Genomic DNA, 23,593 nt, shown 5'->3' with positions numbered 1-23,593 from the left:
AGAGTATTGTCGCCAGATAGATTCACCATAAGAATTGCAGAGCTATTTTTTACAAGAATAAATTCACTGGTATATATAGCATAAAATAATGAAAAAAAAATTCACTAACATGCAGAGCAGAATAACATCACAATAAGATCTTCTTGAAAGCAGTTACTTTTACCAGTACAGAACATTTTCCTTTCATCTTGGTAATTACACAGGATTCTTCCTCTGCTTATTTTGCCTCCTTTGCCAGATTTTAAATTTGACATTTCTTTATTAAAAATTTAGCATTGTTCTCATAGTTTTCTATACATAAGATAACATATCTAATTAAGAACAATACCTTAAGCAGCTATAACATTACCCACTTAAGCAAGTTCTTATGTTACTGTCACACTTACACGTTACATTTATTCATGGTGGCTTTGTGGTTAGCACTTATGCCGGTATTAGATAACCGCACTAGTTGAAACTATAAATTTCTTATGAATTGGTGTATTTCCCTATTATTTTCATCAGAACAGCCCATTGTTAACCCATACATTGGTATATATTAGAGTGCCTCTAATTCTAGAACTTTCTTTTCTTATGGTTATTAGCACTTCTGCCTCACAGCACTGGGGTCATGCTTGATTCCTGACCATGGCCTATCTGTGTGGAGTTTGTATGTTCTCCCTGTGTTTGTGTGGGTTTCCTCCGGGGGCTCCGGTTTCCTCCCACACTCCAAAAACATACTGATAGGTTAATTGGCTGCTATTAAATTGACCTTAGTCTCTTTTGGACTGTGTGTGTGTGTGTGTGTGTGTGTGTGTGTGTTAGGAAATTTAGACTGTTAGTTCCAATGGGGCAGGGACAGATTTGAGTTCTCTGTACAGCGCTGCGGAATTAGTGGCGCTATATAAATAGATGATGATGATTCATGAAAGTCTGGTCATTAAGGCCTTTTCCCTCAACTTATATATTATGTGAAGAAGCAATAATGCATTGAGTGACATTTTTGAAGGGTCCTCTTGACAACAGGCAGAACACTTAATTGTAGACAATCTTTATCTCTTGTTTACCTTTGTAAACAAGAAAATAAATTTTTACCCTGTTTATGAGCCAGTCAGATCGTCACAATGTTAACAGTATCTCAAAGTAAATCAGCGAGTGTGCTAATCTTGTGGGGGGCAGTGGTCTGTCCACTTCTGTGATTATCTTAGTGAGGCATGTGTCAGGGGTAATGTCAGGATTTGTGGAGGGGAATGAAAGGAAGCAGGAAGCCACAGACTGAATGGAAAACTTATGGTACCCAGTAGTACAGAGCAGTCATGTCAGGCTCCTGCCAACTGATGCAAGACGTTTGTGTTGTCAGATACACCTCTATATGAAATTAATTTCATCCATGCAACTTGCGATCATGGCACTCACTGATCCCTAAGGGGCAGCCATTCACCTGTGTCTGTCCTCAGTTTGTCTATAAAGAACCGGATGGAGTATGGTTAAATTATAATCACCCTTGTGTACTAGTTTTTATTTAGCTGTCGCCAGTGGTAAATGTAAATGAATGGAACTTGATAGTTTTACCATGAAAGTCCTAGGAGAAGTGGCGTTATGGCATACACCGTATACCAGTCCTCTTCCGTCATCTCTGGCTGTTACAAATTTTCTGTGTCTAAAATGCTTGAAAGTAAAGTGGTAACATAATCCTGCAACAATTATAATTAAATAGAATTTCCATTAAATATATATTGGTAAAGGTATTTATATTGGGTGCACTTTCATGTTAGAAGATAATAACAAGTAAACAGCACATGGGAGACATCAATGTAACGTTTATTTGTAGCATATGAATGTCATGCACCAGACTCTCATGTCCTGTTACTTACCCCTTTGCTGTCTTTCAAAGATGTCTCTGCAGTCCTCAGGCTCTGTGGGTCTCAGATCTCTCTGCAGGATGTTGCCCAGTCTGTCTCCACTTCAGAGTACCCTCCAAAACCAGTACATAGGCGCTGCCATATTGGATTCAGTCACCTCCTCATCCCCAGCCAATAAGAGTGCTGCTTCAGCTCAGCTGACTGCAGCTTCTAATCAGGGGATAGCAGTCTCCACTCCAGGGTTCCCCCCAAAACCAGTTCCTGGGAGTTGCCATGTTGGATCTAGTTACCTGATCCATCTCAGCCAGTCAGAGCGCTGCTTCAGCCCAGCTCACTGCAGTCTCCAATCAGCTAACAGGTAGTATAAAAGGACTTACTGGAGCCCTTATCTGTTGCCAGTGGAACATTGAATCTTCAAAAGCCAACCCTGGTTCTGCAGTCTTTTCTATTGTTCCTGCTCAGACAGTGCAGTCTGCATTCCAGCCCCAGTCTGGTCCAGCATTCAGGTTTCAGCATTTCAGTTCCAATCCGGTTCCAGTTCGATCTAGTACTGATTCCAGTCTGGGCCAGTACTCCAGTTCCAACCTGGTCTCTTTTGTCTAATGTGATCCCCATATTGCTATTCCTGACTTCTTGACAGTCTCCAGTGCCATTATTATTCAGTAGCCTCCTGAGCTCTCAGCAACCTGCATCTGTTCTTTCTCTCTCATGCGAAGGAACATAATCAGGTCACACAGCTTTGCTCACATAGCCCCTAGTACAGCTCCAGAGACACAACCCAGTCTGGGTACAGACAAATCCCCAGGCGTGACAATAAAGAACCAGCTCCATTTAAATGCAGAAGTTAAAATCAATAAAAAATGAGCAGAAAACTGCATGTATTTGAGTATTTGGTAATGAATGACTGGGAATAGGAGCAAGTAGGCAGAGACAAGGGTTGTGGATCATGGGCAGAGCAAAGAAGACAAGTTGGGAGATATTTTGAGATTTTGACTTTGTATGTTAGTAGAAGTATTTTAGACTGGATTCAGTAAAATACAGGACACCAGAGTAAGGATTGACAGAGTACAGCAGAAGTAGAAGAACATTTTGTGAGAAAAATGATCCTAGTCACTGCATTCAAAATACATTGGGGTGAAAATTTGATTCTTAGTTGAATGTGACAGGAGTTGAAAATATGTTGGATGTGGGAAACAGGACTGTCCTGATTCAAGAATGACAGCAAGCTTAAATTGTAGGGCTTATTGTTCTGTTGTCAACAGAAACTAAGATGTCAAATCGGTAACTTCTGTTGGATTGTGGAGATATTATTAGATCAGTTTTGAAAGACTAAGCTTAAGGTGGTGTAAAGACATCCAAGATGAAATGGGAGAAAAACATTCATTAATACTGGCAAACAGAGGCAAGAGATCTGGAGAGGATATATACAGTTTTGATATCATCTGCATGAACATGACTCTGAAATCCAAATAAGATTTTTAGTATTACTAGTGAAGTTGTATAGATAGAGAAGAGCAGAGTGCCTAGGAGGGAGCCTGGTGATGCTAAAACTTATAGAGGTGGATCCTGCGAAACAAACATTGAGCATTTTGATAAGTAGGATGGGAATCAGGGTAGATCAGTGTCTAAGGAATGTAGCATTTGTATTGAGTAATCATTAGTGTCAACTGTAGCAGTCAGGTCCTGGAAAATATATAAGTCATTCTATATTCATAGTAGACATTCTACTCTCCCAGAATGTCCGGGAGACTTTCAAATTTAGTGGAGTCCTCCTGGAAGAGGACCAGGGCCATCTTAACAACATTACGGGCCCCCGGGCAAAGCAGTGCACCGGGGCCACTATATATGTAAAAAAAAAAAGTGTGTGTATATGTATATATATATATATATATATATATATATATATATATACATATATACATACAATGTATATATGTATGTTGTAAAGATGCCCCTGCCTAAACTGTTGGGGTCATTGATTCCAAGGCCCAAGACATTAATGGCATTCATGTGTGTGGAAAAAAAAAAAAAGTGATTATATATATAATCACTTTTTTTTTCACATCCCCCTTAACTTACCTTTAATCGGCTTGTTCTCCGATCCTCGTCTCTTCTTTTCTCCGATTCACTGCTGGCTGCTGCTAGTTCTCTCGCGCGCGGGTGTGACTCCTCCGTGCAGCACGGAGGAGGAGACCAGGGAGGGAGCCGGAGCCAGATCGCCAGCTGACATGACCGCAAGGTAAGTTTTTTTTTTTTTTTTTCAGGATTTTATCTTTTATTAAGAGCGCTTCCTCGGACGGGCCCCCTTGCCCTCAGGGCCCCCGGGCACTTGTCCGTCGTGCCCAATGGAAGAGACGGCCCTGAAGAGGACACCTCCCTGATCTTGAGTGGAAAGGCAATTTGCTTAATTAAGGGGTTAAGGTGAAGCCTCCTCCTCACATGTCACTTGACAAAGATCCCCGAGTTGAGACTCAAAAAGTATGAAATAGAATTTGAAGGACTACCTAATTCTATGGACAAAAAAATGGTGGATACATATCTGAACTTCTCTCTATTACTTTCACCTGATTATGATCCACTGGAGTATTAGCAAAATAAGCTTAAAGAGTGTGCTGTCTTGTCAAAAATTGCCATTGAAATGTTTTCCTGCCCTTCTACTGTATTGTCAGAAAATCTCTTAAGTTTGAAAATTGCAGTCAGTTATCCTCCAAGAATACTGAAGTGAATCAACAATGGATAACCCATAAATATATACCATCAACACCTCCCAGCAAAATTTAGTAGACCAGGGGGTAAATATATTAACCTGTGGATTTGTCCAATCCGTTAATACATTTACCCGAGGATTGGTGTAATAATACGTCTATTTGTAACAAAACATTCTGCAAAATGTAGAAAACAGATTCCATAAGATATTAAATTGGAAGTACAATTTTTTTTTTGTCATTATGTAACATTTCTCGAGGTCAAACTACATACTTAATCATTTTAGTGAAATCATTACTGTCAGTGGCAGAACTACCATGGTAGCAGGGAGTGTGACTGTTATGGGTTTCCCTTCCTGCGAGAATACTAATTTTGTATTTGAAGTCACTCCCATAGTGCACATGTTCAAAGTGAGTGTTGAGTTAGTGGAAGAGGAGGCCATCTATGACTCCACTAACCAGGGCCGAATTTACCGCTAGGCAACCTAGGCACCTGCCTAGGGCCTAGCGGTTCTCGGGGGGCCCAGCTTGGGGGGACAAGAGAAAAAAAAAATGGCCCCTCCCCTGACTCGCGGCACCCCACCCCCCTGTGACTCGTGCGGGGGGGGGGGGGGAGTCGGGGGAGCGGGGGTCGGGTTCCACGAGATTGGGGAGGGGCTACTGTGGAGGCTGGTCTCCACCCTCTCTCCTCTGTGTGGCCTGATGTGTGTCACATGGGACGTGCACCACATCACAGGTGCCATCCCATGTGTGAAGGGGATGCACAGAAGACTGCACAGCTCCTAGATGTAGAAAGGTAAGTTGGGGGAGGGGTAGGGTAGTATATTAATTGTGTGTGTGTGTGGTGTGTGTGTGTGTGTGTGTGTATTATGTGTGTGTGAGGGGCCATTGTCTGTGTGTATTATGTGTGTGTGAGGGGCCACTGTGTGTGTGTATTATGTGTGTGTGAGGGGCCACTGTGTGTGTGTATTATGTGTGTGTGAGGGACCACTGTGTGCGTGTATTATGTGTGTGTGAGGGGCCACTGTGTGTGTGGGGGGGGGGCAGTGTATTTATATTATGTGTGTGTGAGGGGCTGTTTGTGGGAGGGGGCATATGGGGGGCTGGGAGGGGCGTGTGGGGGCCCCGGGGGGAAGCCCCAAACCAATAACTTGCCTAGGGCACCATGAGGTCTAAATCCGGCTCTGCCACTAACCACAATTGAGAAGTCAAAGAAGAAAGTCCTATTTTCTGACCGCTCTCCTGCGATGCCCTTAACAGCTGAGTGTGTTAAGTTGTGGAGGAGGAGAAGCGGATAGGAAGCATAGCACAAGTAGCGTGCAGAGTGAGTGTTGAAGTGGAACATGCGGTCTGGCTGCTGGCAGAATGTGGCTCTCGGTAGGCAATGGTGAAAGAAACATAGTAACAGTAAAGGAAATCAAGGAGAGCATAATACAGTCAGGGAATGAGAAGGGGAGCATGATACATGTGGGAGAACATGATGCAGGTGTGAAAGAGCATGAGTGGTGGGAGAGGAATGGGAGCATGATACAAATTGGGGAAGGGAGCGTGATACAGTCTTGAAAGGAGAGCATGATATAAGCACGACTAATGGAAAGGGTACCATGTAAAATACCTCAGCAAGAGCTACCCATCTGTTGAACAATGGGGGTCCCTTCAAAATTCTAGTTATGAGACTGTTTACTGCCCAGAATTTGATTATGTGTTTGCAGAACTTTTAAGGCATTGTTCTTAGTTACTCATTTTTACTTATGCACTGATAACCCTTAGTGGAGCCCTGGCAAGAGCACACCATGTTTCTTGGAATCCTCTATTTATGTAATATATCACCAGAAAAAGATTGTTCACAATTTTAAAGTCTCCAGGACGAATATTAGCAGGAGGACGTATCGGAAGCTACAAGCTTGTGATTTCACATTGTTCTACATGGCCACTCTCCCCCCGCTTTTGGCCAGGGCTGTGAAAGGAACAATAGAACCCTAGATAAATGACTGCATGCACCGTCCCCCAGCGCTCCAATAAGGGGAGCAGCGGGTAAGATGATTTTATTTCACTCTACATGGGAATACAACTTTAAGACTATATAGGACATAGTTCAAAAAGGAGATACTTTTATACAGAAGAAAGCATAGCTGATAATGTGTAATAGATTACGTGGAAATTATTGGAAACTTATAGAGTTAGAGCATTTGGGATGGTGTCTTCTAAAATACAAGATAAAAAACCTTACAATGAGTATAAATAACAAAGGCTTATCTGGACTTTATGACAGCTCTGTGTCCAAGTAAGAAGTCTCCCTTGTCCAGAGCTTGGTATTCTATTGTTTGCTGAACAGATACAGCCCACATTACAGCCCACATACCCTCTGAGGAAATTACCTTAATGTTGATGAAACCGGTCAGGAAATCTAGGACATTCTGTTGGAGCTCATGAAAGAATCAAAGAAATGTATTGTTATTTACATGCTGGATAGCACCCATACTATCGTCATCAGTAGCAGTATCTCCTGTTATAAGAGGTAATTCATGGTAGAGTCTATCTGCAGTTTACTTCTAGGCTGGAACTGCCTGTTTTTCACAAGATTGAGATGAAATATTAGTGAGTACATTGGTGAAGCTAATTACACCTTGCTGATGGTCACAGAAGAGACCCCTGCTGACCGCTGTTTACTGTTAAATCGGATCTCTACCAAACAGCTCATTTCAACTGTTCAGTTTCATATTCAGCAGGCTTCAGCCCTAACCTTTGGAATAAGAAACTCCATTAACACAAAACTGCATTTAACATATACCTAAGCAAAAATACCGATCTAGATTATATACCAGTTTATGCCATGTCATAAGTCTGCACAATTTCCTGGTTTTTGCTTGTTTGTATGATTTGATTTGAGTCTTATTTCATATCACAAAGAGATTAAAATTAACCATAGAACGGATATTCATTGAACACCAAGTTATATGTGAATTATGGTGGGAATCGATTTATGCCAACCTATTTTCATATGATACTTAGTTAAAAGGACATTCATTACACAGAGAAACCAGGTGACACACTGGATAACAGAAAACCATATTATACATGAGCATCCTCAGAATTTCAATGATATTGCAAACAGCATATAGTGGTTGTTAATATATTTATATTTGTATTGATAATACAGTGTATATTTATTTTATTTTTACTGTGTTAGTACTTTAATATTTAACAGTCTGGCCATCCTCAGCACTGTGTTTTTTCTTTGTACTCTTTGCATTTGCCCTTCATATACACTTATTTTCTGTTCATAGTTTGTCTTATGTAAACAACATCCTTTGACCTGATTCATTAAGGAACATAAATGCCAATACATGCTGTATTTTGCGTTAAATAGCACTGTGCATGGCCAGAAATGTACTACATGCCAGTGAATGTAAGAACATCCAATTCATCTTTGAACGCAAAGGACACTTCTGACAGCCTACGATTTCATGGGGAGAAGTGGGAGGGGAAGGTGTGTATGCATGTTATCAATGTAAAGTAGGAATGTTGCGAGGTCGATTCAAGTATGGCGTACCTCTTGGGTACGTGTTTTTCAGTTGTATCACTTGCACCAGTCACAGGTCAGTTGTAAGTGCTGATTGATAGTGATGATGAGCGTGTATACATGCTAAAAAATGTGTTTGCAACTGTAAAAATTTTCTTTTTCTGTGCTTTTTGCTGGGATTTTGTATTGCACATCTGTATTGTACGTATCCAGCAATGTATTGTGTTTGTCTTGATGCGGCAAGTGCTGTATATGCAGAGCGTACCTACACCCTTAATAAACGAGAGGTTTCTTCAGATCTGCTGCTAGTTGATTAAGGACATGTGTATGCCCGATTTTACGTGCTTTTTTTAAAAAAGAAACTGATAATACCAACATTTTGTCTGCCTTACTGAATCAGGCCCCTTTTGTCTAACAGAATTGAGTAATTCCCATGTATTTCCTTCAGCACTAGTCTATGCTTGTGTTATCTTCATTCCATGTTTGTTTGTTCACATCAGATATGCCTTAATGTCAAGATTAAAGGACACTACAAGTGTCAAATCCACTGTTCCTGAAGACAACACTTGTATTGCATTATTTGGAACTTCTCCTGTGTAGTGCAGTAATGAGCCTGTCATGGATTAATATATATTAGTTATTCACAGATTTAGTGATCGGTTCTGTAACAACAGGATTAAGATAGAATTTTGCAGAATAACAAGGAAAGAAGATTTGTGTTGGCACAGGAAGCTAATTACAGTTGTAATCCTCTATTATGTTTCACTATTATTGTACACAGTACAATTTAGAAGAATTTCAACTTAATTACAGCATTTAAACCAATGACAGCTATGTAGCATACTAAAGCTATTCTTTTTATTCCTGCAAACATTTACTGAAGGTTCACAGAATTGTATTCAGCCTTAAAAAAAACCTTTAAAAAACAATGTCCTACACGCCAACATCCAAGTTATAGTTTGAACCAACAGTTGTGTCATTAAAAATGTGCAGGCTACAGATAAATTATTAGAGGTGGAATTATGCACACTGGACTTCAAAAGCTTCATACCATACCTTACCAGCAAATGGTTGCTCAACCATTTATTTTGTTGGTAAACAGACCTAATGAGCAGCATATTATAACAACTACCTGCACCCAAAACATTATCATGTGTTTTAATGTTACACAACACACAATGCCAGACTGTGATCCACACATAACCAGCATCTGCTCAGCAGCTGATAGCACCTGTCTGGGCCCTACAAAATAATTACACCCACCTGTGAACTAAGAAAAAATGTTGAAAACCAGTCTGTGGGGCCCATTTCTTAAGCCATGCGGAAACAGCTTTTTCTTTCACGGTTTAGGCATTTTTAAGTAACATGTTTAGTTATCAAAAGCCATATCTCCTGCTTAACGCTAAGTTTCGCATTAATCCACAATCCCCATAATTCTCAATGGGGACTGTGGTCTGGGCCAATGTAACAAGCTTCAAAAAGCCTAGCTCTTCAAAATTTGACCATGATGGCTAACGCCACCTGAAGACGTTGTTAGCCGTTCAGCCCTATGAGGAGAGTATCGCGGATAAGAGTCCTTTGGATTCTACTCATGCAGCCTTCGTGCTCTCCCCTCCATTAACTAACGAGAAATGGCTCTGCACATTCGCGTAGCAAGGTCGCGGATATGCATTAAAAACTCTGGGTCATATCCCGGAGTTATTGTAAAAATAAAGTTATCCTTTTATCAGGCACGCTGTTCCGGGATGATTTTTTAATAAATGGCCCTATTGTATCATCCCTTATCATTGCGATAAGAGATGATAATTAACAGGGGGAATTGCGGCTATTGATAAATAGGCCCCTGTGTCCCCAAAACTAAAATTATAAAACTATAGCTCCCCACAAAGAAACATTACACACCCACCTATAGCCCCCACAAAAAAAGTATTACATACCCACCTAAAGCCCCCACATTATAACAATTACACACCCACCTATAGCCTATTACAGATGTGCAGTTTAACCACCTCATGCCCACTCTGTCATATGCAGTCCTGTCCCAGAATTTCAGTCTCAAGTACACCAAATATAGCTGATAGACAGAATGGAAAGCCTAAAGTCTCATGCCCATCATATGCAGCTTTAGTTCCCTTCAGACAGTATACAGCCCTGTGCCAACCGTCTTTAATCCCTGCCCTTCATTTCCCTTGACTTCCTCCTCTCAGCCGTGGTTAACGTTCTCTCAACATTTGCAAGAATGGCCCTGCTAGTGGGGGAAGCCAATGGAGAAGAAGTACAGGGATTTAATCCAATGAAATTGCAGAGTTACTGTCCAATGAAACCACTATTATTTACTATAATTAATCTGCAAGGGCTTCATATTGAAACTGTATAGTTCTTAATTTCAATATTGTTGCCACATTAGATAGCCTTTCGTGGAAACCATCTCCTAAGAAATTAAACCTCACTTTGTTTCTTTAAAATTGCAATATGTTGTTGAATCAGAAAATGTAACGTTTCATAAATGACTGACACAACAGCCTGTGGAAAGATGTACACACACCAGACAGCATGGGCCTGATGCATCAAGACACGTATGTGCCAATTTTAAGTGTATTGTACACAAAATCACCCTGTGCATGCCCAGAACCGGGACATATGCTAGTAAATGCAGCTCTGTCCGCTTCATCTTCGAACGCGAAAGACATTAACTTCCGACTATGATTTTAGTGAGTGAATGGGATGAGAAATGGGCGTTTGCTGTAGTCAATGTACAGTAAGGGCATGCCAAGCTCAAACACACACAGCCACATCCGAATCAAGTTCTGGGCATCACAAAGCTGTGTTTCTTCCATATCTCTTGCTCCAGCTACAGGTTTAATGATGACAGTCCCGTATGCATGCTATAATATGGGTTTGCAAACAGGAGAAGCTGTAAAACGTATTTCATGTTCAGTAGACATTAACAGCATACTAATAAATGTTTAATCATTAATGCCTTTATTTTTGCCTTTATTTTATTTATATATATATATATATATATATATATATATATATATATATAATTTATATATATATATATATATATATATATATATATATATATATATATATATATAATTTATTTATTTTCCTGTCCGTTCCTTTGCGAACATGGGTTTTGGAAATATTGTGTAGTGCAGCACAGCAGACCTACACCCGAATACAGCAGCGCATGTGTCTTGAGATCCATGCCTTGATGAATTCGGGCATGCGCAAAGCCCAAATGTTTGCGTTTTAAATGAAATGCAGGTTGCGCTCAGTGTGCATTCCTTGATGAATCAGACCCTGTATATTTATGTGTTCATTATCTTACTGCAGTGAGTGATGTGAAACGTTATTATAATTTAACTATCTCTGCTTGAAGTAAAATCTTAGTCTGATTATCTCTAAATCCAGTCATTTTTTTAGAGAAAAAGAAACTACTGTAGTTAAGTTATATAAACATCTGTAGGCAAATTACAAATTAGTACACATACACTTATCTCTCACAATTGACATATTCCTGGCGCACAAATTCTCATCATTGGGTCCTGAAGTTTCTCTATAGCTTTTGTATTGGTCACTTTCTTCTTAGTCTGCCACGACATTCTCATTTTATATACTTTAGTGCTAAATTCTCCTCTGTGTTCCTCTTCCTCGCCTCTCACATGTCCTCCCCCTTCTCTACTATTCATCTCCACTCAAATGTCTCAACTGTCTCCCGACCTTTATCTTTTCTTCATTTCTAATCCTACTCCTTCCCACTCTTTATCTTAACACATTACTCATGCACAGTAATTTCTACTGTTAATACTGTTTACCTATATTAGTGTTAACCTTATTTAAACAATTTCAGTAACACTGGTAACAAGCGCCGGTGCTAGGGTTCACGGCGCCCTAGGCAGAATTTCGCCCCCTCCCCCCCCCCCCCGCGAACACGCTATAAAAATAAGTAGATTTTACTTACCTTTTCTTTCTTTTCTCTAGCTGATCCGCGCCTTCTTCACACAGGAGGCGGAGTGATGCATGCTGGAAGGGGAGGGGGGCGCCGGGAAAGAACTTTATTCACACTGTCTGTCAGTGACAGACAGTGTGATACTTCACCGATGCGCCGCGGACACTGAAAAACAGCGGCGGCACCCCAAAAATCTAGTCAGCGGCGCCCTGCAGGTCCTGGCGCCCTAGGCAACTGCCTAAGGTTGCCTAATGGGAGCGCCGGGCCTGCTCGTAACATAAATAAATATTCTCATTAACATGGGTTCTACTATTGTAAGAGGAGAACGGAGCCGAAACAGTTAGCGAGAATGCTCAGCTTCATAATGGGATGTAGGGACAATGCTGTATATCAGGGTCTCAGGCCATAGTAGGCACTCTAGTGTGTGGCATGAGGCTGGCATAATACCAGTTTGCCAGCTCCAAAATAAGCTATAAATGTGTACCTTCCTGTTTGTCTTCTACTACCTGCAAAAATGTTGTAAGCATTATATACATTAGGTGTTGGAATGAGCTAAAGAATCTGAGACACTTACCCGCCAATCAGTAGCTTGTCTTGAAAGCTACACATGCTCTTGCTATTTCATAGAATTTTCTCCCTCTCCCTTACATTAACCATTGAATATAATGTGTCTGCAACTTTTCATCTCCATGAGATTGGAACATGCTGGTGCTTAAAGTGGCTTTTGGCACCACTGAAATTACCTTTTAAACTGAAGTAGTTATTTGAGAAGACATGTTAAGTGCATTGCTGTATTATTTTTATTTATTTTATAAATAATGTATATTTTGTGTATCATGCGCACATAATCGTTCAGCAGCGTGCTAGTCCTCATTTTATGTGGAGTGTCTCTTCTCCTCCTTTACTGATATATATAGCAATCAATCTATTCTCTAGGCGTCAGAGTCTATGGAACTTTGAAAGTGTGCAGGATTGTCATGGTATTAAGCGCACCTGACTGGAACGCTCTGCATTCAAGTGTCTTCAACATCCTGGCACAGTCCGGCTCTCTTTCACAATTCTATAGGCTATAAAGCCTGCAAAATATAGCAGGAGATGACATGTCACTGATAAAAGTGATACAGTATACCAATATGCTGTAAATATTCATTTGTTATTTTAACCATTTTAGGTTATGAGCCGAAAGAGGCTTCTTGCACGACACTCCCCAATGTTCACCAGTCTTTTATGCCTTGGTGTTTACTACTAAATGGCAGCCAAATTGCAGTTAAAAGCATACTTGCCAACTCTCCCTGAATGTCAGGGAGACTCCCTGAAATAGGGATGATCTCCCTCACTCCCTGAAGAGTCTGGCATTCTCCCTGATGCTGAGCCAGTACAAGATGTGGTTGGCTTCGCCATCTGTGGCATGATGACACAGTTCAGAAATTGTGTCCTATTTCCATGTATTGATGCCTATGGAGGTGGCCATTTTCATGGAGACCAAGTTTTAATCAAAGACTAACAGGTAAGACAACATGACTTCAGTAATGGAGACAGAAATGTAAAAGACACTTCAGTCTCTAGAGATGGTTCACCTATTGCTAAACTACAGTTCTTTGCATGTTCTGCAATCATGACAGATATAAAATATGTTCCAATTTACAATTAACAGTAAGCAAAACATTAACTTTCCTTTTTGGTTTAGTTTTTTTTTTTAAATTTGGTTATTAAAAAATGAATAAGGGCAATGTGCTAATTCAGATTTTGGCACATTTTGCCATAGTGTTTGTTTTTACGGCAAGCACATTTCTTGAGGGCATATGAGGTTAACAAACTAGTTGAACAAGGGTTACCAGCATATTTATAATGCAGGCATTGGATGGGCAGTAGATGAATTGAACTTGTTATCTGCTTCTCTGTGCAGCTATTGTATTAACTCATTCTGTTCTGAGAAATTGATTCAGAATAAACAATAAGAATTTTTTTTCGTACTGGGAAAGTCTAATGTAAAAAACAAACTTGCATGTACTATGCACTTTAAAAAAGTACCCTAAAACATATTTTATATTGCCTTTGCCACAGTACTTTTAGCTTAAGCACGGTGTGCAGCTGTCATTTTCCACATTCTCTTAACGACCAATCTGTGCCTGATTTTGGTCATACACAAAAGTAACAAAGTAATTTATTAATTGTTTACACCAAGTAAATTAAAATCATATTGTAAATTATGAAATGAATGTATTCCTGTTTTGACTGGTTAGTATATTCTAAAGCTGGCCACCCACAAAAAGCCAATTCTGCCACTTGCTCTTAGCTCATAGTGAAAGCATCCAATGACAGTTTGGTCACACTTATGGGTCTGAAAATGATTACTGTGGAGAAGAATACTGGTCAGATAATTCAAATACACCAAATGGTAAGTGTGCAGTTAATGCGAGGTCTGATTGGTTAGTAGCCACAGTCATCCAATCAGGTGCTACATTCTGCACACAGCTCCTACACTAGAATGTTGGATCACTAGGATGACTCCAGTTGTCCAGAGCTCAGACATGGCACAATCTGGCAGTCTTCTGTAATAGTGCTAAGCTGATTTCCACTATAAGATGGGGCTCTCTTGCCATATTTTAAATCAATCTCAAACTTGTCTGGGCTGTGATGTTGCTTTTTCTTTTTTAAGTGAGGGATCCAAAAATAGCTCCCGCACCTTCAGAGTCTCTTTATTGGGGCTCTTCAAGTTCTCCATGGGCTGTGTTTGCTGGGGTTATTAACAAGATTTCTCTTGTTAGTTTGTAGATGCTGCTTTCAAGTCGTGCACCATCATATGCCCTGAACATTTTTGAGATGGGTCTCGGGTGCGCCTCATAAATGACCTCCTGGTTATTTACTTGCTTGAAGGTGCAAATATGCACGAAAACTAATCAATAAAGCAATCAATCAGCAATTAGCTTTCATCTGACCAGTGCAAGTTAGACCATACTTGCCTACTCTCCCGGAATTCTCGGGAGGCTCCTGAATTTCAGGGAGTCCTCGCGGACAGTGAAGGGAGGGGCGGGGCTTAATAGTGCCATTAAGCTCCACCCCCTCCATTCAATGCCGTGAATTTCAGCTTTTTATAGTGGGGGCGGGGCTATGGTGTTGCGACAATGTCCCCCGGATCTCCCTGGGGAGAAATCTTAAAATAGTTGGCATGTATGAGTTAGATAATAAGGGATTTTAAACTTTGAGCAATGTTATTAAATAACGAAATATGTATCTATAAGATTGACTTTTTGTTATGTCTTTTTCTAGTGACATATGTAGTTGTGCTCTGGCTACCAAGGTTCAGGGCCATCTTTTCCATTGGCAAGGGGGCCCCATAGGCACGGCTCTTAATGAGAATAAATAATCCTGCAAAAGAAAAAACCTGCAAAAAAAAAAACCTTCAAGGGTCACTGAGCAAGTACATCTATCTATCTCTATCTCTATCTCTATCTCTATATATCTATATCTATATCTATATCTGTATCTGTATACATCTATATATCTATATCTAGTGGCCCCAGTGCACTGCTTTGCCGGGGGCCCATAATGTTGTTAAGATGGCCCTGCCAAGGTTGCAAACAACACTATTCTAAATATTGCTGATACCAGTGCTCCATTTGTAATATTTAGTTACCACACAGAAAGCAGCTCTGGTGGAGGTAACTAAGGATTTTGGTGCAGGGAGGAGGCAACATGCCAAATGGTAATGACCAGTCTAATTAGTATGCTTGCATGATCTTGTTCCACTCATTCTCCTCCTCCGCTTCTGCGTTTGCTGTGCCACTCTGTAGAATTGCTTTCTACACTTTATTCTATGGCATTTTATAGTCTTTACATTGAGCTGGGACGGGGACAGCAGCAGTTCATTCTGCTTTGTGTTGTGGTTGGAGTGTAATTAAGCAAAATTCCACCAGTGAAATGTGCAAAACCACGACCAAATTTTGAATGAGTTTAATTTTCCACAAAACATTTTCCGGGCATTTTGCTACAAGTAGGGCCATAAACAATTATATTTACATCATTTTTCACGCTGCTGTGTGGCCAGCATAACCAACACTCCTCCATGTTGCTGTAGCCTTATATTTACTCTTTGTTTCTTGACATTTTCAGATATCTGCCATGAATAGAGAGCTGGGACATGACCAGGTGGGATATATTTGTCAGGTTACTATGTACAGTCATGGCAAAACATTTTGGGAATGACACAAATATTATTTTTCACAAAGTCTGCTGCCTCAGTTTTTATGATGGCAATTTGCAGAATGTCATGAAGAGTAATCAGATGAATTGCAATTAATTTCCTTTTTGACAATGAATTTTATCCCAAAAACAACATTTCCACTGCATTTCAGCCCTGCCACAAAAGGACCAGCTGACATCAGGTCAGTGATTCTCTTGTTAACACAGGTGAGAGTGTTGATGAGGACAGGGCTGAAGATCACTCTGTCATGCTGATTGAGTTAGAATAACAGACTGGAAGCTTTAAAAGGAGGGTGGTGCTTGCAATCATTGTTCTTCCTCTGATAACCATAGTTACCTGCAAGGAAACATGTGCAGTCATCATTGCTTTGCAAAAAAAAAGGGATACCCAGGCAAGGATATTGCTGCTAGTAAGATTGCACCTAAATCAACCATTTATCGGATCACCTAGAACTTCAAGGAGAGAGGTTCAAAAGTTGTGAAGTAGATTTCATGGCGCCCAAGAACATCCAGCAAGCACCAGGACCGTCTCCTAAAGTTGATTCAGCTACAGGATCGGGGCTCCACCAGGGCAGAGCTTGCTCAGGAATGGCAGCAGGCAGGTGTGAGTGCATCTGCTTGCAGAGTGAGGCGAAGAAATTTGGAGGATGGCCTGGTGTCAAGAAGGCCAGCAAAGAAGCCACTTCTCTCCAGGAAAAACATCAGGGACAGACTGATATTCTGCCAAGGATACAGGGATTGGACTGCTGAGGACTGAGGTAAAGTCATTTTCTCTGATGAATCCCCTTTCAGATTGTTTGGGGCATCTGGAAAAATGCTTGTCCGGAGACGGAAAGGTGAGCGCTACCATCAGTCTTGTATCATGCCAACACTAAAGCATCCTGAGACCATTCATGTGTGGGGTTGCTTCTCAGCCAAGGGAGTGTGGTCACTCACAGTTTTGTGAGTGACCAGCCATGCAAGTGTATATACTTATGCCCATGATAGAGTAGAAATAACATGGTGATGTGGCTTGACAGTGTTGGTAGTAACTGCTAAAGTCACATTAACCTATTTGTACACAACATAATAATGTGATGAAGTGTCATATACAATAGAATAGTGTCTGGACAGTTATTAATAAATTTCAATATAAAATTTAAGTACAAAAACAAATACAAAAGAAAGATTAAAGGTAAATTACACTAAATATAAACACCTGCTATTTCCCTTTAAATATTAAATTGGATTTTTTTTCTCATATAGTCTACTCATTTCTCATATAGTCTACACACTTATGATTTAAGTCAGCTGGAGCATTAAAAATGCAATCAGTCAATCAAAAGCAGATAGTGCTGCTGATAGTCATCATTATCATAATGTATATTTGCACACTTCATGACAGGTGTTTCAGTGTCTGCCTCCACTATCGTGTACATGTACTAACTATACTTGGCCTCCACTTCAATGCCCCTTATTTCCCTCTTCTGTCTCTCCAGGCATAAGAGAAGGATCTCTACAGTGTTAATATGGACAGTGTCTGACTGGGGCATGAAGGGCCCACAAGGGGAATACAATGGTAGAGGCCCACCAGAGGGAGTGTGGCTAGACACTAGAGAGGCATAACCAAACTACTAGAGGCGGTGTGGCAAGTCCACAAAGGACAGCTAGCACCATAGTGTAGTATATAAAGAATGTAGTGTGTATATAGAGAGTACACTGTCTTGGCCTGCACCTTAGATTGAACAGAATAGTCACCAAAATCGGGATTGTCCCACTGGAATCACAACATTTCACAGACTGTCCTGCTCTCTCCTACCTGTTCTTCTCACTTTCACAACCTGTGGCTGCTGATTTCTTTAGTTGCGGCTTGTCTGGATCCTGGAATGTTGGGGGCCCTATTTGGAAAAAAAATGAGCCCAGGTTTTGAATGGGTCAATCCGTAGACCCGCCTTGAAATAGTGGGGCCAATAGTTGGTTGCTTGATAGTAGGTAATTTGCTTAACCATGGGATATATCTGGAAAGAGAGGGCAGGTATGTACCTTCAATGTCAATCCACTGTTTTTCACCGGCTGAAATTATCCACGCCACAGTCCTCCCCAAAATGACTGCATTGTGATATGTAGAAAAATGTGGCAGTTGGACTCCCCCCAGGTGCCTACGCCGGTACAGGACGTCATGTTTAAAACAAGCTGCCCACCAACACACACACACACACACACACACACACAATGGGGGGTATTAAATTGACGGCGGGATCGCTGAAAATCCCGCGCTCGAAAGATATTACCGTTAATACGGTAATATCTCTCTCGCTGGATTTCAGCTTGCGGCTTCCTGAGCTGCGAGCTGAATTCCAGCGAGTAATTTACCGTATTAACGGTATTTACGCGCAGGATTACCGTATTAACGGTAATATTTTTAGAGCGTGGGATTTTCGGTGATCCCGCCGTCAATTGAATACCCCCATAGTCTCTCAACAGTCTCTGTAAGTCAGCAAACTATTTGTCAGGTATATGGATTGGAAGCGTCTGTAGGATGTATAGAATGCATGGGAGGACATTCATCTTAATTATGTTAACCCGTCCTATCCAGGAAAAGGCCTTAACCCTCCACTCTCTCAGATCAGGTCGGAGCCTTGTTGTAAGAGGGTCAAAGTTGACTTCAAATAGTTGGGTCAGATCACTAGAGATCAACACACCCAAATACTTGATATGAGCAGGGTGTCATTGGAAGGGGAACGACTGCTGGTGACCTTCAGCTACATGGGTAGGTAGAGAGAGATTTAACGCCACTGGATTTAGGACTTTTGATTGTCGGTAGGTATGATTAATATTCTCAAAGTGCCCTGTGCCTTAGTGGCATCAATTTGGTGAGTTCTGGTTATGTACAGTGTTTAGTAACATTTTTGACCTCACCACACCTTTAAAGTTATCAAAGTGGTGTAAGCCTTTAAGATATACTGACATCCAAGCCTACAACACAATATAATATTGCGAAAGCAATGTACTTGGTCATGTGACTTAAGAAGTCACACTTATTTTAACACATTGGAAAATCTGTAAATTGGGTTTTCTCATTTTTTCACACCCTATAGCAGTGAGATAGACAAAGATTGACTCTTTCAAAACTGCAATTTTATTTATTATTCATGTGACTCCAGATAGCAAGAGAAGAGAGAGGGTTGCTGACTTGGAACTGATAAGGAGATACTTATGCATTACTATTTTGAATAGATGTGTTTAATTCAGGTGCTTCTATGTGTCGGAACATATAGAAATTAAATAAAAATTAATCTTCTGTAGAGATAATAGCAATTGTCATGAGACTAAACTTTTTGTATGTACATACACTTTCTCATCACCCTAAAATTTGAATCAGCTACTTCTATTGTGTATAGAGATATGAAATGTGGGTATTTTAGTGAAGATTTTAATGCAGTTATAGGACACTTTAACCTTGATTTCAAACACATTATTTTGTAATCACTATAGTGAGACACAGAAGCTTCTAAAAGGTATTTTCTATAGCCAGTTAGCGATGGGCAATATACCTGGTTTATAGGTTTATACACAACCGTTCGGCACTATATCACATTAGTGTGTACCCTGCAGCGATGAACGATTATGGTTCCAAAGCCGATCGTATCATTTAATTTGCTTTTTAAACCAAACAAAAAATCTTGTTCAATGATGAAACAATGTTGTTCCAATTCTACATTGTGTATGCACTCACAACGCAGTGTCCATAGACTATAGAGTCCCGATCTTCTCAGAAGATGGTTATGACAGATGAAGAGCACAGATCTGAAGGTAAATTGTGTAAAATGTGTTTAGTGTGTACACATGAATTGGTATGCTGATCTGGCCTTTTTTTTTTTTTTTTATCGTTGGTAACATCGTTAAGGATATCGCATCGGGAGAAAATTTGTATAGTGTGTACCCAGCCTAACACTTTACCATACATGAAACAACAAAAAGCAGCACACTCTCCATTCTCACAGCTGGATTCAGCTGAAGAGATTATAGTCCTCAATTTGTGAGGGCCCTGACTGTGAATTATTTCTGGACTACACTGGCTGCCTTTTCCTCACAGTTTACTCAATTTTACACAGTTTTATTTTTGAAGCCATCTGCTAGTCCTAATCTCTGCTTCTCTTCCATGAGGATTTTTCTCATAACTCTGGTGTAAGATCTGCCCGCACCTGATGTACATGTCCTTTCACTCCTCTTCATTGGATCTCACCTCACACTACATGGGGTAAAATTGCTAAAATTGTTTTTGGTGGTGGTTTAAAACTGCAGCACATCGCCAGTGATTTTGTGAGGGAGCGGGAGGGGACAGGGGGAAGAGGGTCCTCGAGGAGGATGACAAGGTTGCTGGAGAGCAGAGTTAACAGTGGTGAGACAGAAGGAGAGGTGACCCTGCTCAAAGGAGCGTACAATCTAAGGGGTGAGGTAGACAGACAGAGAGACATGGGGGAGAGAGGGAGGAATGGATGATAGGGGAAGGGGAATGAAGGGGAAGAAGCAGAAGAAAAGGTAGGTAATTAAGTGGGAGACTGGAAGGCTTTACGAAAAAGGTGGGTTTTTAAAGCCCGTTTGAAACTGGACAGATTAGGGGAAGTTCTGATGGAGGGAGGGAGCTTGTTCCAGTGGAGGGGGGCAGCACGGGCGAAGTCTTGGATACGCGCATGGGAGGAGGTGATCAGGGGAGAAGAGAGGCGACGGTCAATGGCAGATCGGAGAGGGCGGGAAGGAGCATGAATAGAGAGGAGGGTGTAGATGTAGGGTGCAGTGGAGTTGGCGAGGGCCTTGTAAGTAAGAGTGAGGAGCTTGAAGAGGATTCTGAAGGGGAAGGGGAGCCAGTGAAGGGATTGGTAGAGGGGGAGACCGACGAGGAGCGGCGAGAGAGGAAGATGAGCCTAGCGGCTGCGTTAAGAACAGATCGAAGGGGAGCAAGATGAGTTTGGAGGAGGCCAGTGAGGAGGTTACAGTAGTCCAAGCGGGAGATGATCAGAGAGTGAATAAGACATTTGGTGGCATCTTGGGAGAGGAAGGGCCGGATGTGAGCGATGTTACGCAGCTGGAAGCGGCAGGATTTAGCAAGAGAGAGAATGTGGGGGCCAAAGGAGAGAGAGGAGTCGAGGATGACACCGAGGCAGCGGAGTTGGGGGACAGGGGAGATAGAGGTGTTGTCGACAGTGGTAGAGAGGTCAGAAGGGGGCGAGGTGTGAGGGGGAGGAAAGACTATGAGTTCAGTTTTGGCGAGGTTCAGTTTTAGATTAGCATGTGATTGGCACAGACTGGTATAGGTTTATGGACAAAGGTTGGTGTCATGCTGTTTTTGGGAACTTGGGGCCTAATTCATTAAGGATCTTAACTTAAGAAACTTTTTATTTAAGTCTCCTGGACAAAACCATGTTACAATGCAAGGGGTGCAAATTAGTATTCTGTTTTGCACATAAGTTAAATCCTGACTGTTTTTTCATGTAGCAAACAAATATCAACTTTAAATTTCAGTGTACAAATAAGCTATCAAGTATTTGTGTGCTACATGAAAAAACAGTCAGTATTTAACTTAAGTGCAAAACAGAATACTAATTTGCACCCCTTGCATTGTAACGTGGTTTTGTCCAGGAGACTTAAATAAGAAGTTTCTTAAGTTAAGATCCTTAATAAATCAGGCACTAGGATATGATTCTTTTTTTTTTTTTTAAACACAGGCCGGTATAATATGTTGAGTAAAGTCTGGCTTAATGTGATAACCACAGGCTGGCCTGATGAGCAAGGTATATCATATTGGGCAGATGCTGGTATAATGTGGTGCAGAGCAAAAGTCGTTTAATACGTTAACCATGGGTTGGTGTAATGTATTGGGCATAGTCTGGTATATTCCGGTGGAAGATATGAGGCAACAGTGGTAGAGGTGATGCAGAGAAGTTTTATCAATCATTACATCTAGAGACTGATTTGTTGGCTCATATAAAATATGATTGCCAGCAGACAACAGCAATCACATCATCACTGTACAACAATGTTGTCAAACTGACCTACTTTTTACTGTTTGCTGAGAGCAGGCTAATCCAGTTTAGCATGGCTAAAGGAGGATGGGAACAGTGAACATATTTCTTATGTAAGTTACTGAAATTATTCAGTGAGGTGACATGAAGCATCCTCTTCACTAAGGAAACTCTGAAACATGGTGGCTTTATTCTACTGGCCGGGGCATCAAAGGTGCGTAACGTTATCAACCGTATCTCGTTGTATTGTAACATGAAAACACGTTGGAGAGTTAATGTTGGTATTCCACAAAAACTGTACATTTTTTGGGAATGTATGTAGCTACACTGATTGTTACTAAACAGTTCTTACATCATTGGCTGTACATCATTCACATACTTATGTTTGATGAAAATCTGCTGATTGAGTTTCAACACACTTCATACAATTCCAGTATTTTAAAAGTTGAAAAATGTTAGGTTCTGTAAAATTATTTGGTAGAGCAATATATATATATGTATATTCAATTCTATATATTGCTGATATATAACATGCATAGTGTATATAGAAGGAATTAAAAGCACCCTGCTTGGAATACACAAATAAAAGAATAAAACAACATTTGACCAGTACAGAAATTAAGTACTATGAGCGCCTTCTTTCATTTTTCCATATCTTCATTTAGTATCTGCCACCACTTGAGAGGCACCCGGGTACAGGTGTGTATATATATCTGTATGTGTATAAAATATATATATATATATATATATATATATATATATATATATATATATATATATATATATATATAATACACATACAGAAGCATCAAATGCAATTTACTGGTGCCGCTGATAAAGCCTGTGGGGAATGTGGTATGTCTATTATATTATTCTATAGTAAGTCTATATTTGCTCCTTGTCACTTTCATGGGAATCAGAGTTTTCACGTCGCTCTAACTTTTGTCTGTATTATTGTTGCCAAAAAAAACGTACCTCACCGATTGAAATAAATGTTGTAGATGCAGAATGGAGGGACTGAGAATGTCTTGTAGGTGTTGAATGGACCTCATAAAATTGCAGTTATACAAAAATTAGCTGATTAACACATAACTGCTTTTAATCACATTGTAATATTTGTGTTGACTTTTCCATTATAAAGTAAGGGCTAAAATAGTCTAAGATCCTTACAGATTTGAATAATAACACAAGGCATCCTACAGAAAACAATGCAGTCATAATCACACAGTGACCACCAGAACATCTTAACAAATGTTTCATATGGCTTTAAGTATTAATAAGTAGTAACTTTAACTAAGTATCATCTAATCTTGTTTTAGAATAAGTTTTTTTTGTCACACAAGACACTGCAAAAACTTGTA

At 40.5% G+C, this 23,593-nt stretch overlaps 1 protein-coding gene across 2 annotated transcripts in view; it reads left to right on the top strand.

Annotated features, from left to right (window-relative positions):
- Positions 1-23,593, top strand: part of NPAS2 (neuronal PAS domain protein 2) — a 95,143-nt gene that overhangs the window by 9,971 nt on the left and 61,579 nt on the right. The window contains exon 1 of one of the 2 annotated variants that reach the window (XM_075200241.1): positions 22,307-22,446. The exons of the other annotated variant lie outside the window; for it this stretch is intronic. Within the exon in view, the coding sequence (XP_075056342.1) occupies positions 22,412-22,446 (35 nt within the window). The 5' untranslated portion in view covers positions 22,307-22,411. Of the gene's footprint in view, positions 1-22,306; positions 22,447-23,593 lie in introns of those variants that run through there. 2 annotated transcript variants of the gene reach the window in all.

Source organism: Mixophyes fleayi, chromosome 2 (genome assembly GCF_038048845.1).
Source record: "Mixophyes fleayi isolate aMixFle1 chromosome 2, aMixFle1.hap1, whole genome shotgun sequence".
Taxonomy (NCBI): domain Eukaryota; kingdom Metazoa; phylum Chordata; class Amphibia; order Anura; family Limnodynastidae; genus Mixophyes; species Mixophyes fleayi.
This window is presented reverse-complemented; position numbering and strand designations above follow the sequence as displayed.